The 14714-nt window shown below is 33.6% G+C and overlaps 1 protein-coding gene across 1 annotated transcript; it reads right to left on the reverse strand.

Moving 5' to 3' along the window:
* Positions 1–2178: 2178 nt before the first annotated feature.
* Positions 2179–14333, reverse strand: LOC144836296 (protein pelota homolog). The gene is made up of 10 exons (XM_078691556.1): positions 14183–14333; positions 12813–13056; positions 12563–12653; positions 7068–7292; positions 6812–6852; positions 5846–5966; positions 5279–5399; positions 4933–5004; positions 4377–4483; positions 2179–3801 (listed from the first exon to the last, which is right to left on the reverse strand). The coding sequence occupies exons 1-10, from the start codon at positions 14221–14223 to the stop codon at positions 3710–3712; spliced, it is 1155 nt and encodes a 384-aa protein (XP_078547682.1). The 5' UTR covers positions 14224–14333; the 3' UTR covers positions 2179–3709.
* Positions 14334–14714: the final 381 nt, after the last annotated feature.

Raw genomic sequence — 14714 nt, forward strand, 5'->3', positions numbered from 1 at the left:
GGAATGTGGATAAAGGAGGAAATTATGTTGATTAAATTGATTTTATGAAGGCGTTCGATCCTATTGATCACTCTATAAGAAAGTTAATTGTGGGGTGAGGTCGTCTTTTATTCCCATCGTTTGCAGCTTTCTCAGTGGCAGAGTAATGTACACCAGGTTTGCGGGCACCCAGTCCTCTTACATTTCCCATTAAAGGGGGGTTCCGGGTTTAAAATGAATAGTAAAAAATGTAAAATATATTTGTTTGTCTCTTGAACGGTAAAAGTTTCAATTTATATAAGCGCCCAGTGAAGCAGAACGAAGGCTGTGAAATGAGGCCAGATTACAAGTGCAGCTACGGCGATATGACACTGTGTTACAGAATAGGAAATTCGTGAAATGGTCAATCTTCCGACGACTCGTTATCATTAACCATATCAATTACTTTTGTAAAATTATACTTATCTGATGTAATTTTAGTCGGTCTTCCCATTTATGAAGTCAATTTTATATGAAAATTTATCAAAACAGTGAAAACTTAGATATGTTTGCACTTTACGTTTGCCGATTTTCGCACTGACTTAGGGAAAGCCTTCAAAATCAATGAAGCGTAACGTATACATTCCTGCTGAGCGAGGAGAGCGAGACGATGATACACGTGCTCTCTCTGCCCATGCTTGGCATCGTCACGTGATAAACAGATACAGTATACAATACCAAACTGGTCGGGTCGAGTATACCCCGTTTATAATCACAACATAAACGATGTACAGTATTTGATTGAAGGTCGACTCGACCTACCGGAATGGTATAGATAACATAGCTCGAATGAGAGAGTTGGAATATTTGTAAACATAAGTATTGCTAATTTTAACAAGTGTAGCCTATAGTAAAAGGCCTGGTAGTATCAATTCGCATAGGGTCTACTACACTAGCTAGCTCAATGTTTAACTGGGCCGGATCGGCCAGGTCTCCTTCCTACTACCTGGTCTACTTGCTTGATGCAGTATCTTATTTTTTGGAGAGTAAACTAGGCCTATTTTAGGCCTACTTAGACGATCGGGACACCATATGTGCGGACGGCGATCGGACCTTGTTTTGCCTTAATATTTACAGCCGATTTTGTAGAACGTTTTAGGTTTAGATTGTTTAGGAGTTTGGTTGATAGGATGGGTTTGGATCCACTGAGTTTTGTTATTTATGGGCCAATCGTTTAGTAGTAGGCTAGCTAGGCCCATGATGGGCCCCAATGTTTTAAAACGTAGGGTAGCCATCGTGGCATGGAATCCATCGTGGCATGGAATCCCTAGTCAGAATGGCTCTCACCCATGACAAAAAATGATTTAGGCTAGGCCTAGCCTAGTACTTGAAGCCGATATACGATCTGAACTATTCGAGGTATAAAAATAGTATAACTGTATATAATCTATATATAATCTGTACCATGGAGTAATCTGTACTAAATTTTGTATTTCATTAAATGTCAAATAAATATATGCTACTACTGTTATTATTACACTTTAGGCCTAGCTTAGAAAATCTACAAAAAATGTATTTCACAATGATCGGGTGGTCGTGGTTTGACAGGGGAGAGAGATATAAATTAGTTGCCTAACACAACGTACATGACGTCGCGAGTTTGGAATCCACTGATGACGTGATTTTGTGAATATCTCATGAATATTAATGAGCTTCCCTAAGCTGCTGAAAAACAGACTTTCCATGAATTTACCCTAAAATGTATATGAAATTTAATTTTTTAATTTCTCGTTATTACTTCTTCATTCTGACATGTCTATATTGTTATAATATTTTTTATTTAATAAATAAACGATATTTAAAAGCAATTTTAAACCCAGAATCCCCCTTTAAATCCCATTTCCCACTATATTTTTCGTTCAATTTTCAATTTTCAATTTTCGTTTAATTACGCCCTGTTTGATAACTGCAGACGATGGAAATAATATGTAGATGACCTCACCATTGGTGAAGTTGTCCCTATGAATGCTTTACCTGAATGAATGGTGTCTGTTAATAATGGTACCCAAACATCCTTACTATACATTTTCTTAAACCAAAAACTCCTGAAATGATTATATGTCAGCTAACTTTACCTTAAATGGATCAGTTCTGGATGTGGTTGATCATATGCGATTATTAGTTGATATCTGGAAAACCGCTAGTCAGAGATACTTGATTATGGTGTCAACATCTTTAGAATATATGTTTTTTATATTCACTTTAATGCAAAATTTTGTCCAAAAATGAATGGAAGGAAGTGCTATTTCTAACATGACTGACATTTGATCTTGATTTCATTTCATATCTCAGCAACCACTAATTGGAAAGATACAAACTAGTCCTTAAATTGTTCAGAAACTACACATTTATATTTAGTCTAATGGCATGTTAGTGCAAAAAAATGGCCGATTCTAACATTATTGACCTTTGAACTTTACACTACAGAATCGCATAACTATGAAATTATTTTTTAGTGTCAAATTGTTAAGAAAACACATGTTTCCGTAGAGTCTAATAACACATGTTGTCCAATTATGGCCTATTGTATGGTTATTTACCTTTGAACTATGTTCATATAGACATCCATTAAAACATGTCTACTTTTAACGTTGTAACATATAAACAAGAGGAAAAAATATGCTCAAAAAATGTAACTTTTTAAATAGACTATGATAATAAAAGTGGGACGAACCCACACAAGACAAAAAAAAAACATGTGATTTGGCACTCTACAAGTTAAAAGAGTTTCAATGATGACTGTTATGTTTAAAGTAGGCAATTGGTACATTTAAAAGCCTACAAGTTTGTTTGTTTATTTCCTATCATCTTAATCAAATGAGGTAATCAGCCATCCTGATAAGCTATAACAGATTAAAAGAACAAATTTGTTTAACGTGCACGTGCGTCGTTATTTTGCGATTCAAGTTCAAATGAATGAAATCTAGGTATGAAAAACAAAAATCAATTGCAAAATTGTGCGTGCGCAAAATGCAAAAAATGTTTACAATTTTGAATTGCTCAAAAATGACACTTATGTTTTGTGTTTTTGGCTGCTCTAGTTTTAAATATGTACAAACCAATGACTGTTAGGTTAGGTCTTTTTCATGATTGAAGGATTGTACAGTGCACATGAAATTCAATAAACTTGCCCTGTATTTTGGTTATACTTTATATATATTTGGTTCTCTACAAATGCCAAAGTATTTAGAATCTGTTATATAATTTGAGTTGCCACTTTTATAAAAGTGATATATTAATTTTAATAGTTGAATCCTTTATTTACAATGAATAGTAAGTTTGTGTTGATTGATTGCATTGATACTCATTTGAAAACAGTCCCTAAGTAAAATGTTGACTGTGCAAACATGGTTGACGGTAAGCTCAGCTGCTCTTCAAACTTTGCTTCCTTGTGTTTATAGAGTTGTTTAATTATGTATGTTTTCTCAAGCAATTCAGCTTTAGCAATTTGAGATAAATATTATTTAAAAACATATTTAAGTTCTATATCATTATCATTAATATCATCTATTTAAATTTACAAATGCATTTAATAAAATCTCAACTTCAATATCAGGCATTGAAAAATGGCTGCCACTCCACTCTCCAAATCCAATTATATTGAGAACAATACTGGCTTTAATGTTTATTTGAAAAATGCTGGCATAACATTTTTATAACCTTAGTTGGACATGGGTTGTTATAAATGCATTTAATCCTCATCTGAGCTTGAACCAATCTCATCCTCAATATCAGGCATTGGAAATCTTAAAATGGCTGCCACTCCACTCAGCAAATCCAATTCTATTGAGAACAATACCATATTGAAATAATTGGTGTTATAAATCCAATATTGGGATCTCTGAAATCATTATTCAATTTTTCCTTCAGCACCAACCAAAAAAAGTTTTGGCGCCCTTTATTTCACCATATTAAATTTTTCAGTTTGTATACATAGGGCGAGCAGTTAAGGCAGGGGCACCGTTTACTGTACCTAAAGAGACAACAACATCGGCAAGGGTTCGAGGCCGACTCGCTCCTAATTCTGGTGGTGGAACAAGTTTTCTCGGATAAGGACTAGGACTATAAACCATGGTCGAGTGTACACAGTTATAACCTATGTGCACTTTAAAGAACCCAGTTCATTATTTGAAAAGAGTATGGGGTTACCCCGGTGAACTGGTTCACAAAATAGCCCCTGTATCAGGAGGATTACCACCTATCTGGTAGGACAGTGATTAATTTACTATTGGCAATCCTTGGCCACATTGCCTAAAGACATAAAATAAAAAAATAAAATAGGTGTCATGACATTAGGCGCTATATAAATCCAGGCTATTATTATTATAATCATTTTATTATTTGATTTGTTGACTTACGTTCCCCTGATACATGCTGGCTTGAGAATATTCGTACCTCTCCTCCGCCATCCCTCACTTCCTCTACCAGACCAACATATCGTTTCCTTTGAGTAATATCTGATGACCTAAAACATTTATTTTTGGTGTTTAAAATCTTGCTCCATGAATCACATTATGTTACTTGTTTATTAATAATGATGTAAAGTGCATTTTGAACCATATTTCTATTGTTTTTAAAAATACTATGTTATAGTTTTTACTAAAAAGATTAATGAGTAAAAAAGTATTGATTTTAAAAAAGCAAGAACATTGCATGCTAAATTGTTTTGATATCCTTTGATATATATCAATGTACTATCGATGTTATTCTTGATGTTTCATATATTAACTTTTAATTTCATATTTCAATTTCGAAATGACTCGGTATTGTCACGCAACGGCAAGTCTTCAATTCAACACAGCGAGTTAAGTTAACAAACTTGACTGATACACCATACCACAGTAGTAGCTTTTTGTATAATACCCTGGTATTATTATTAATATTAAAATATAGAAATGTATAATAAAAGGTAACCTGAAAAGAGTGTCACTAATCAGTAATGTCTCTATTGCTGATGCCTCATTTGCCTTTTCAACGTGTTTTACTCTAAAAGATAAAAACAAATCATTATGATTTAATCTGATCAAGGTAATCTAACAACTAAGCTCACCTTGCCAAGATAGGAACAGTTAATAATCTTGGTCAGTTTGGAGTTGATATGTTTCAACTAGGAATAGAATTGAACTAATAACCATGGGTCCTTAGGTTGTTGTGGAACATACCCATATAAAGCTCTATCTTGTTCTGGATTTAACATTGTATAAAACATACCCATATAAAGCTCTATCTTGTTCTGTATTTAACATTGTATAAAACATACCCATATAAAGCTCTGTCTTGTTCTGTATTTAACATTGTATAAAACTGTTCAAGTGCTTTCACCTCTCCCGCTGCCTTTGTATCAGCCAATCGGGTTGATAGATCTGGGTCTGATAACACTTCTGTAAAAGGAACAATAAGTAGGAAATAGTTAGCATTGTGATTATATTTGTACCTGTCAATAATAGTTTGTAAAGAGGAAATATTTCATGTTTGCCTACACAGGTTATTATATAAAGAGCGCCTTATAGTGTCTGCACTTAAGGGAAAAGCATGTGCATAGAGACTATTTGTATTATGCGCTATACAAATTTAAAGTAAATATTATTATCAGAGACCTTGCATCATGCATTCCTATTTTAAACAAATCTGACTGTACAAATACAACAGGTATAATATCTTATATTGATTTGTAGCATAGTAAAATTTAAATCTACTGTAGTTATATAGTGAGTTTGCAATAAAGAAGAGAATGACGTTTTAGCATTAACATTTAGACTCAAGATATTATTTTGTGGAATAATAATCGTTATAAGTGGTATTATGATGCTGTTTTAGTTCAATTTACCTTTTAGTGCATGTTTATGTCCAGATGATGAATGTACCTGAATAAACTTGTGTCTGTTTTCTAATAATATTTTCAAATCTAGTTTTACAGCTTGTTGAAATAAATATTCACAGAATTGATCCTGCAATACAAATTATTAAAATTAAGTAATTAATATGTGAATATATTATTAATACATTATTTACACATTACAGCTATCTAAAAACATCATGTACCTGTTGCCATAATAGAAATCTCCATAATGGTATCAGCATTATAAATACAGTGCAAATATATTCAGAACAGAAATTATTCAGAGAGCAGGTGTACAGTATCTCATATATTACTACAATTATAGTTTACCATCCTAGGAATTTCCCCGATTCTTTTTTCAAGTGGTAATTAATTGCAATGGTATCAGCATTATGTAATTTAATTTGAAAACAATTACTAAATTATTCATATTTGTTTTGGGTATTTTTTACTGTCCCTTCCTTCTCCGACTAATGCTTCTTGTGTCTGGTTAAATTTCCCTATATTTGTATGATTTATACATTTTTATACAGTATTGTGATTTTTATATATTTCACTGCTAACACCAAACAAATAAATGACTCCAGGCAAAATTGTATTGCACACTAGTCTGTTTCATGGCGATAAAATTGTCTCTTCAATCATTAGTAATATTGAAAGAGTTGGTTTTCATTGTATTGATTTGTTTTTATACTAACACTTGGTTTCACTTCAAAGTAATTCCGACAAGCAAAGTAAACAATTTTTATTTCCATTGCAAATCATTAAATTCTACTTCACTTGCTATTTTAGGAACTGCAATTAACTAAATCAGTTCTTATTATCAAGACCTTTGGATTAATAGCTAATTAAGTAAATAAGACAGTTCACAGAAAACCAATTTTGATTGCAATTAGTGTATGCTTATGAACATCAAGCGAAAAAAAAAACTTAATACTACTGTATTGTAATTACCTTTACAAATCCTGGACTTGCTACAATGACACACTTCACAACTAGTAAATGAATAAAAGAAAAGTGTTAGTGTAGAGTGGGTTGATTATTGAGACCAGTCTTATTTGTCACTCTTCTTAAGCCAGCTGCCATTATATATAATACAAGTTAGATGGTGGGGGGGATGGTGTGGTTGTACATCCAAATAGAAGCATTAATTACTTTATTCGTTGAATAAATGAAGCAGGTCTGTGGCAAAACAAAGTTTTGAACTAACTTTCAAAATTAATATGCCTCTGAACAGCTTGTAGAACAGAATCGTAAAACTTAAGCAAAGCTTTATCGTGTTGCTGACAGAACCCTTTGCGTTTACGTGGAATGTTCTGTTCTAGTTTGGCACGTATGACCGTCATACTGGACGTCACAAGACACACATGTGCTAGACCTTCTTGAAGGATTACAGCCGCTACATCCGCTGATTGCGCAACATCGCACGCCATCTCTGTATAAAGGTATAATAAACATAAAAGTATTGAATAATACAAAATTACAAATGGTTTAGTTAATTTGCTGAGTATGAGGTATTCTCAAATAACCATATGAAAAATGTGTTTTTTGTTTAAGTTTATTAATAATAATAATTATATTTATAGTTTAATAACAAATTTATAGTTTCATTTTACAGTCAAATTATATTGGCTTAAAATCTAAAAGTTTATATAAAAAATAGATTTCTTAATTCCAATTATGAACTAGACATGAAACTCGTCACTTTGACGAGTTAGTTATCCGCACCACGACAAACGCCACGTGCACGTCATACGTTGGAATATTGCACACAGATAAAGATTATGGCATTATGACAAGAACTGAAGAATATGACATGCTGTTAGTGCTGAATTTGGTGTCATATAGTATATACATGCAAACAGTATAAGCTGTATACATATTACATACAGTGTAGAATAGGTGAAATTACGGGACCCGCCATTTATTCCAATTTTTAACATGGCGACGGTATCAAAATGAAACACTTAGATAGCAATTTCAGAAGGAAATTATCTCAGGAACAACATATTAACGTGTAGAAGAAATTTGAATACGTAAAATATAGATGCGCACCCTTTTAAATGTGATGAACTATTACGCAAAATATGAAAATACGACTTTTTTTATTCAACTGGCCATATGATGACGTCACAACATCCGATTGGCAAAATGTTTACATGAATTCGTATCTACAATCCAATAGCTTCCAGAAAACGTTTTAATCGTGATTATCATATTTTATTCTTACGAGCTATTACAGATTAAAATTTACTGTAAAGATGAAATTAATGACCCACGTAATTAAAATTTTTAGGCATGATGACGTCATAAAAATTAAAATATTTTTATCTCATGCTAAAGAAAGTTGATTGACCTACACAATATATAAATGTAGGAGAAAAAGGAATACAGATAAGCGCGATGCGCTCCATTGAATGTGATGAGCAATAACGAAAGAGACAAAAATCCTATATTTTACATTCGTGTGGCCATACGATGACGTCACAATGTTTTTTTAGCCTTATTGATGCATGATCCGATATCTACAACTCATCAACTTCTAGATTTTGTAATAAAAATAAACGGTTAACGGTTTACTTTAGAAACTATGACTGTTTAAAAAAAGACATAATTTTGACGATTTTTTAAGCTTTTTCATAAAAAACGCGCACGAATTGTCTAATTCAACGTGTTCGTATGGCGTTATTTAAACTGGAAAAGGTCTAAATTGTTTTCAAAATCACTGGGAAAGGCTTGAAAAATATAATTCAAGAGAAAAAAATATGTTTTTAACGCTATGTGCGCACCGCGCGCATAAAAAATTGCGCGCCCGTGGGAATTTTTGACATGCTCAAAATGACAAGAAACGCGTAAAAAGTTGATTAGAAATTAATTTTGCGCATTTTGAAATTTTAAATGCGCGTGCGCGCGAACTTCTTGTCAAACATGCCATTTTTAATCCGTAGAAAGTTTGCCCCTGATATGACTTAAATTTTGTCAAAGTGTCAATACTAAATGACTTTTGGTTTTTAATCTATGATCAATCATTGAAATTCATAAAATTGCGCATAAGTCACGTTGCGCAACTATGACGTCATTCAAAAATAGGAGGTGCACAACTTCACGTAAATGCCCATATGTTGTCAAAGTTATGAAATGTTATGTTTACACATTTTAGAGGAACACGACTCACAAAAAGGAAGGAAGGAAAGAAGAATAATACAGAAAAACTAGATTTGAACTCGTCACTTTGACGAGTTCGGGTTATCCGCGCAAACGCAACATGCACATACGTTTAAAATATATGAACGCCGAAAATGATTATGCCATCCTATGACATGAATTAAATATGTTTACAGTGCTGAATTGTACCTATTTTGTAGCATACAGCATATTACAGTATTTACAGAATACACTGTATATGTTATATACAGTGGTAGCATAGACGAAATTACGAGACCCATCTTTTAAAGCCAATTATTAACACGATGACGTCATCAAATTGACTTATAAAGATAACTATTTTAGAAGATAATTATCTAAATCATTACATTAATACAAATTTGGAGAATTTTGGGCACGTGAAAGTGAGATGCGCTCTCGTTTAAACGCAATGAACTTTTACGCAAGAGATGAAAATACGACTTTTTTTATTCAACTGGCTATATGATGACGTCACAACATCTGATTTGAAAAATGTTCACATGAATTCGTATCTACAATCCAATAGCTTCCAGAAAACCTTTTAATTATGATTATCACTTTTTATTCTGACGAACTATAACAGATTGAAATTTACTGTAAATATGAAAATAGGTGACCCACGTTATTTACATTTTTAGACATGATGACGTCATAAAAATTAAAATATTTTTAACTCATGCGAAAGATAGTTAATTGACCTAGACAGTATTAAAATATCGGGTGAAATGGAATACGTATAAGCGAGATGCGCTCTATTTAATGTGATGAGCAATAACGAAACAGTAAAAAATCCTATATTTTACATTCGTGTGGCCATACGATGACGTCATAACATCCGAGAGGTAAAAATTCTGCATGAATTCATATCTACAATTTATCTTCTTGCATAATAAGTTAAAAAAATTGGGGGTCACCTTCGATCCTGAAGAGCTATAATAGATTCAAAATAGGCATATATTTGACAATATTTTGTAACTTTTTTAACTAAAACGCGCGCAAATGTTATAAATCAACGTGTTCGTATGACGTCATTTTAATTTGAAATGATGTCAATCTTTTTTTAAATGACTAGGAAAGGCTGGAAAATCACAATTCAAGAGAAAAAAACATGTTTTTCATGCTCCGTGCGCACCTTACGCGTAAAATTTTTCGCGCGCGTGGGAATTTTTTACATGCTCAAAATGTCATGATCAGCGTAGAAAGTTGATTAGAAATTAATTTTGCGCATTTTTAAATTTTAAATGCGCGTGCGCGCGTAACTTCTTGTGAAACATGTCATTTTTAATCCATAGAAAGTTTGCCCTTGATATGACTTAAATTTTTACCAAGTGTCAATACAAAATGACTTTTGGTTTATAATCTATGACCTATCATTGAAATTCATAAAATTGCGCGTAACTTACGCTGCGCGACTCTAACGTCATTAAAAATATGGAGGTGCACAACTTCAGGTAAATGTCCATATAATGACAAAGTTATACAAAAGATATATTCACAAGCAATAGGGGATATGCTGTAGACAAAAATCCGGGAAAGAAAGAAGAATAACAAAGAAGATGATGAAGAAAAAGATATTTACAATCACATGGGTTATCCTGCAACTAAGTTGCGGATAACCAACTAGATTTGAACTCGTCACTTTGACGAGTTCGGGTTATCCGCGCAAACGCAACATGCACATACGTTTAAAATATATGAACGCCGACAATTATTATACCATCTTATGACATGAATTAAATATGTTTACAGTGCTGAATTGTACCTATTTTGTAGCATACAGCATATTACAGTATTTACAGAATACATTGTATGTTATATACAGTGCAGCATAGACGAAATTTCGAGACCCATCTTTTAAATCCAATTATTAACAAGATGACGTCATCAAATTGACATATAAAGATAACAATTTTTGAAGATAATTATCTAAATAATTACATTAATACAAATTTGAAGAATTTTGAGCACGTAAAAGTGAGATGCGCTCTCGTTTAAACGCAATGAACTTTTACGCAAGAGATGAAAATATGACTTTTTGAATTCAACTGGCCATATGATGACGTCACAACATCTGTTTGGCAAAATATTCACATGAATTTGTATCTACAATCCAATAGCTTCCAGAAAACGTTTTAATCATGATTATCACTTTTTATTCTGACGAGTTATAACAGATTGAAATTTACTGTAAAGATGAAAATAGGTGACCCACGTTATTTACATTTTTAGACATGATGACATCATAAAAATTAAAATATTTTTAACTCATGCGAAAGATAGTTGATTGACCTAGACAGTATTAAAATATATGAGGAAATGGAATACGTATAAGCGAGATGCGCTCTATTTAATGTAATGAGCAATAACGAAACAGTCAAAAATCCAATATTTTACATTCGTGTGGCCATACGATGACGTCATAACATCCGAGGGGTAAAGATTCTGCATGAATTCATATCTACAACATATCTGCTTCTATATTAAATTAAAAAAATTGGGGGTAACGGTTGATCCTGAGGAGCTATAATAGATTCAAAATAGGCATAATTTTGACAAAATTTTGTCACTTTTGCAACTAAAGCGCGCGCAAATGGTCTAAATCAACGTGTTCGTATGACGTCATTTTAATTTGAAATGATGTAAATCTTTTTTAAAATGACTAAGAAAGGCTGTAAAATCATAATTCAAGAAAAAAACACATGATTTTCATGCTCCGTGCGCACCTTACGCGTAATTTTTTTCGCGCGCGTGGGAATTTTTGACATGTTTAAATTGTCATGATCAGCGTAGAAAGTTGATTAGAAATTAATTTTGCGCATTTTAAAATTTTAAATGCGCGTGCGCGCGTAACTTCTTGTAAAACATGCCATTTTTAATCCATAGAAAGTTCGCCCTTGATATGACTTAAATTTTCACCAAGTGTCAATACAAAATGACTTTTGGTTTATAATCTATGATCAATCATTAAAATTCATAAAATCGCACGTAACTTACGCTGCGCGACTCTAACGTCATATAACGAAATTTCTTGCACATCTACAGCTACAGGTCAATCTTATGACAAAGTTATGCAATCTTATGTTGACCATAATTAGAGATACGCTGCGAACAAAATTCCGGGAAAGAAAGAAGAATAACAAAGAAGATGATGATGAAGATGAAAAAAAAGATATTTACAATCACAAGGGTTATCCGCAACTAAGTTGCGGATAACCAAAAATATTGATCTCATACAATTACAAGGAGTTATCCGCTTGGTATACCAAGCGGATAACTAATTATGCAATAAAACATGATAATAACTGCATTTCAAGGACAATACATTTGAAAGTAAAATTGTAGAATCACAAGACAAGCATGTGAATATATCAAATGGTTTCAGTATCTTTTGAATCTAAAGTGTCTCACGCAATCAGTAGTATCATATTTTCATTTGATATCATCAAACAAATAAATAAAAGAAGATGTCCTTGTTGTTATTGTCATATGATTAAAATTTATCATTTTTATGTTACTAACCAATTCTTTCTAGTGCTATGATATCCCAGCATTCTTTGGCAAGTGTGAATTTTCGGTTTAGTTCCAAATCTAACGTGTGATAAGCTCCCATCTGTGAAATGGTAATAATAATCTTTTATTAAATACAGTAATTCATGTATGTTCAAATGTAGGCACTGATTTACATCTTAAAATTAAAAAAAAAAATGTAACAGGACCTTTAAAATTTGTTGAGTGATGTGACGCAAAACTTTTTTTTATTTTGCTTTACCTTGACATACTGGTTTTCTTGTATATTTCTGCCTTTAACCCTTAACATGCAACCTTGTGTATCAAAGTCTATATCTTCAATTGAAATGGTCAAAGTGGTGCGAACACGGCTACTACTACTACTTCCTGTTGCCGATTCCGTTGTGACCTTCCGTACCGTTGTTGACCTCAAACTGTCACCAACACCGATAAGGTTGTATGCGTGCCACATGTCCTCAGCTTCAACTGGTATTAGGGTCACTTGACTGAAAAATAAAAACATAAAGGGGTCAAACATGGTTTATTTTAGCGCGACAAGACTAATAATATTATTAGTTAATACATATCAAGGAATATTAAGATCATGGCGAAAGTTGCGCACCATGAATTTGGGCGTTTCATAATAACTGACGACCGAAAAACAAGTGAAGTCCATCCACAAGGCTTGGATTTGTGAAGGGCATCTGGTAAACCAACAGAGAGAGAATTAATTGATAATAGGTCTAGCAAGTACTGTACTGTAAGCTAGTATAATATACTACAAGCCTAGCTAGCCAGGTAGGTAGGGAGTTGTAAAAGGGAAAAATAACTCCTATTAATATTATGACGGTGTGAGTTAAATCGGTCGCGGCCTGCCTGTCTAACTAACTAAACTACCTAGGCCTAGTTAGTACTACTAGAGGGGGAACAGACGATCGGGACCACGGACGATCGGGCCCAAGACGATCGGGCCCAGAAAACGTGGTCCCGATCGTCTTTAGCGTTGGGCCCGATCGTCATACCAGTTGGGCCCGATCGTCCAGTGTTTTCAGAACCATGTTGGGTCCGATCGTCTTACCAGTTGGTCCCGATCGTCTTAGCGTTGGCCCCGATAGTCGTTTGTGTTATATAAAATAATGTGCCACATTTCATCATTTTTAATTCCTACTGCTAGTGTCAACGTGCTTTTCTTGCGTAATTAAGATTTTAATTAAAAAGGTTAATTAGATTTTTTTCTGATTTTATCATAATTTTCCCCTAATTAACACTACTGGTTTTAAGAATTTCTTACCAATACTCTCGATTTATGAATAAATGTGATTGATTTGATTGTTATTATTGTGTTGTTTGTATTCGCGTATTTATTTTTTAAAATTTTCTGAGAATGTTTTGGGCCCGATCGTCTTGTTTGTTGGGCCCGATCGTCTGGACCCGATCGTCTCTGGGCCCGATCGTCTTTCACCCTTGATGGGCCCGATCGTCTCACGATTTGGGCCCGATCGTCTTGAAGTGGGCCCGATCGTCCGTGGTCCCGATCGTCTGATAACCCTACTAGAGAAGGCCTAGTTATGCCCGGGCCTAATAAGCTAGGCCAATTTAGTGGTTTCATTTGAATGTCCAGGTACAACTTACCCCGATCCATCCTTTTCTACCTCTTTACTAACAAGTTTCATGCTTTTTTCTTTATTTTGAAAAATCAGAGAAAGTTTCGAGGATGATCATAATTATTCATAGCATATCGAGGAGGGGATCGGAGGCTCTAGCATGCAGCATGCAGCTAGCCGGCGGCCAGCAGCAAAATATGATGTTTGTTGTGTAGGTGGCGCTAATTACTATGGAAAGCCAAACCCGCCAAAAATACATAATACATACCATCCACCAATAATTAATTCGTACAAAATTCAAACCATCCAATATTATCTCATGCAGTTCAATGAAAACTTAAACCATTCACCTAGTATCTACACCATCCAATATAATGTGTGACCATCTATCACTAGCCCAAACGACAATACGCCGAACAAACTACCCATAACACAAACCATCTAAAGAATGTTGAGCCCAGGCAGCAATAATTGAATTAATCTAACGTTAATACAAGTATATATTAGTCAACTCATTTATCAACATTTCATGTAGTTCATGAACATTTCAAACAAAGCAT

The sequence above is a fragment of the Antedon bifida genome, chromosome 2, assembly GCF_963402885.1.
Source record: "Antedon bifida chromosome 2, ecAntBifi1.1, whole genome shotgun sequence".
In the NCBI taxonomy this organism is placed as follows: domain Eukaryota; kingdom Metazoa; phylum Echinodermata; class Crinoidea; order Comatulida; family Antedonidae; genus Antedon; species Antedon bifida.

What these genes read in the sequence shown, in the direction of transcription:
- LOC144836296 (XM_078691556.1), bottom strand. Translation starts at nt 14,223, where the DNA reads ATGAAACTTGTTAGTAAAGAGGTAGAAAAGGATGGATCGGG. An exon ending in CAAGTCCAGGATTTGTAAAG is followed by an intron (nt 5,967 to 6,811) that starts GTAATTACAATA and finishes TTTGTATTGCAG; the next exon opens with GATCAATTCTGTGAATATTT. An exon ending in ATTAGTGACACTCTTTTCAG is followed by an intron (nt 4,484 to 4,932) that starts GTTACCTTTTAT and finishes TAAATGTTTTAG; the next exon opens with GTCATCAGATATTACTCAAA.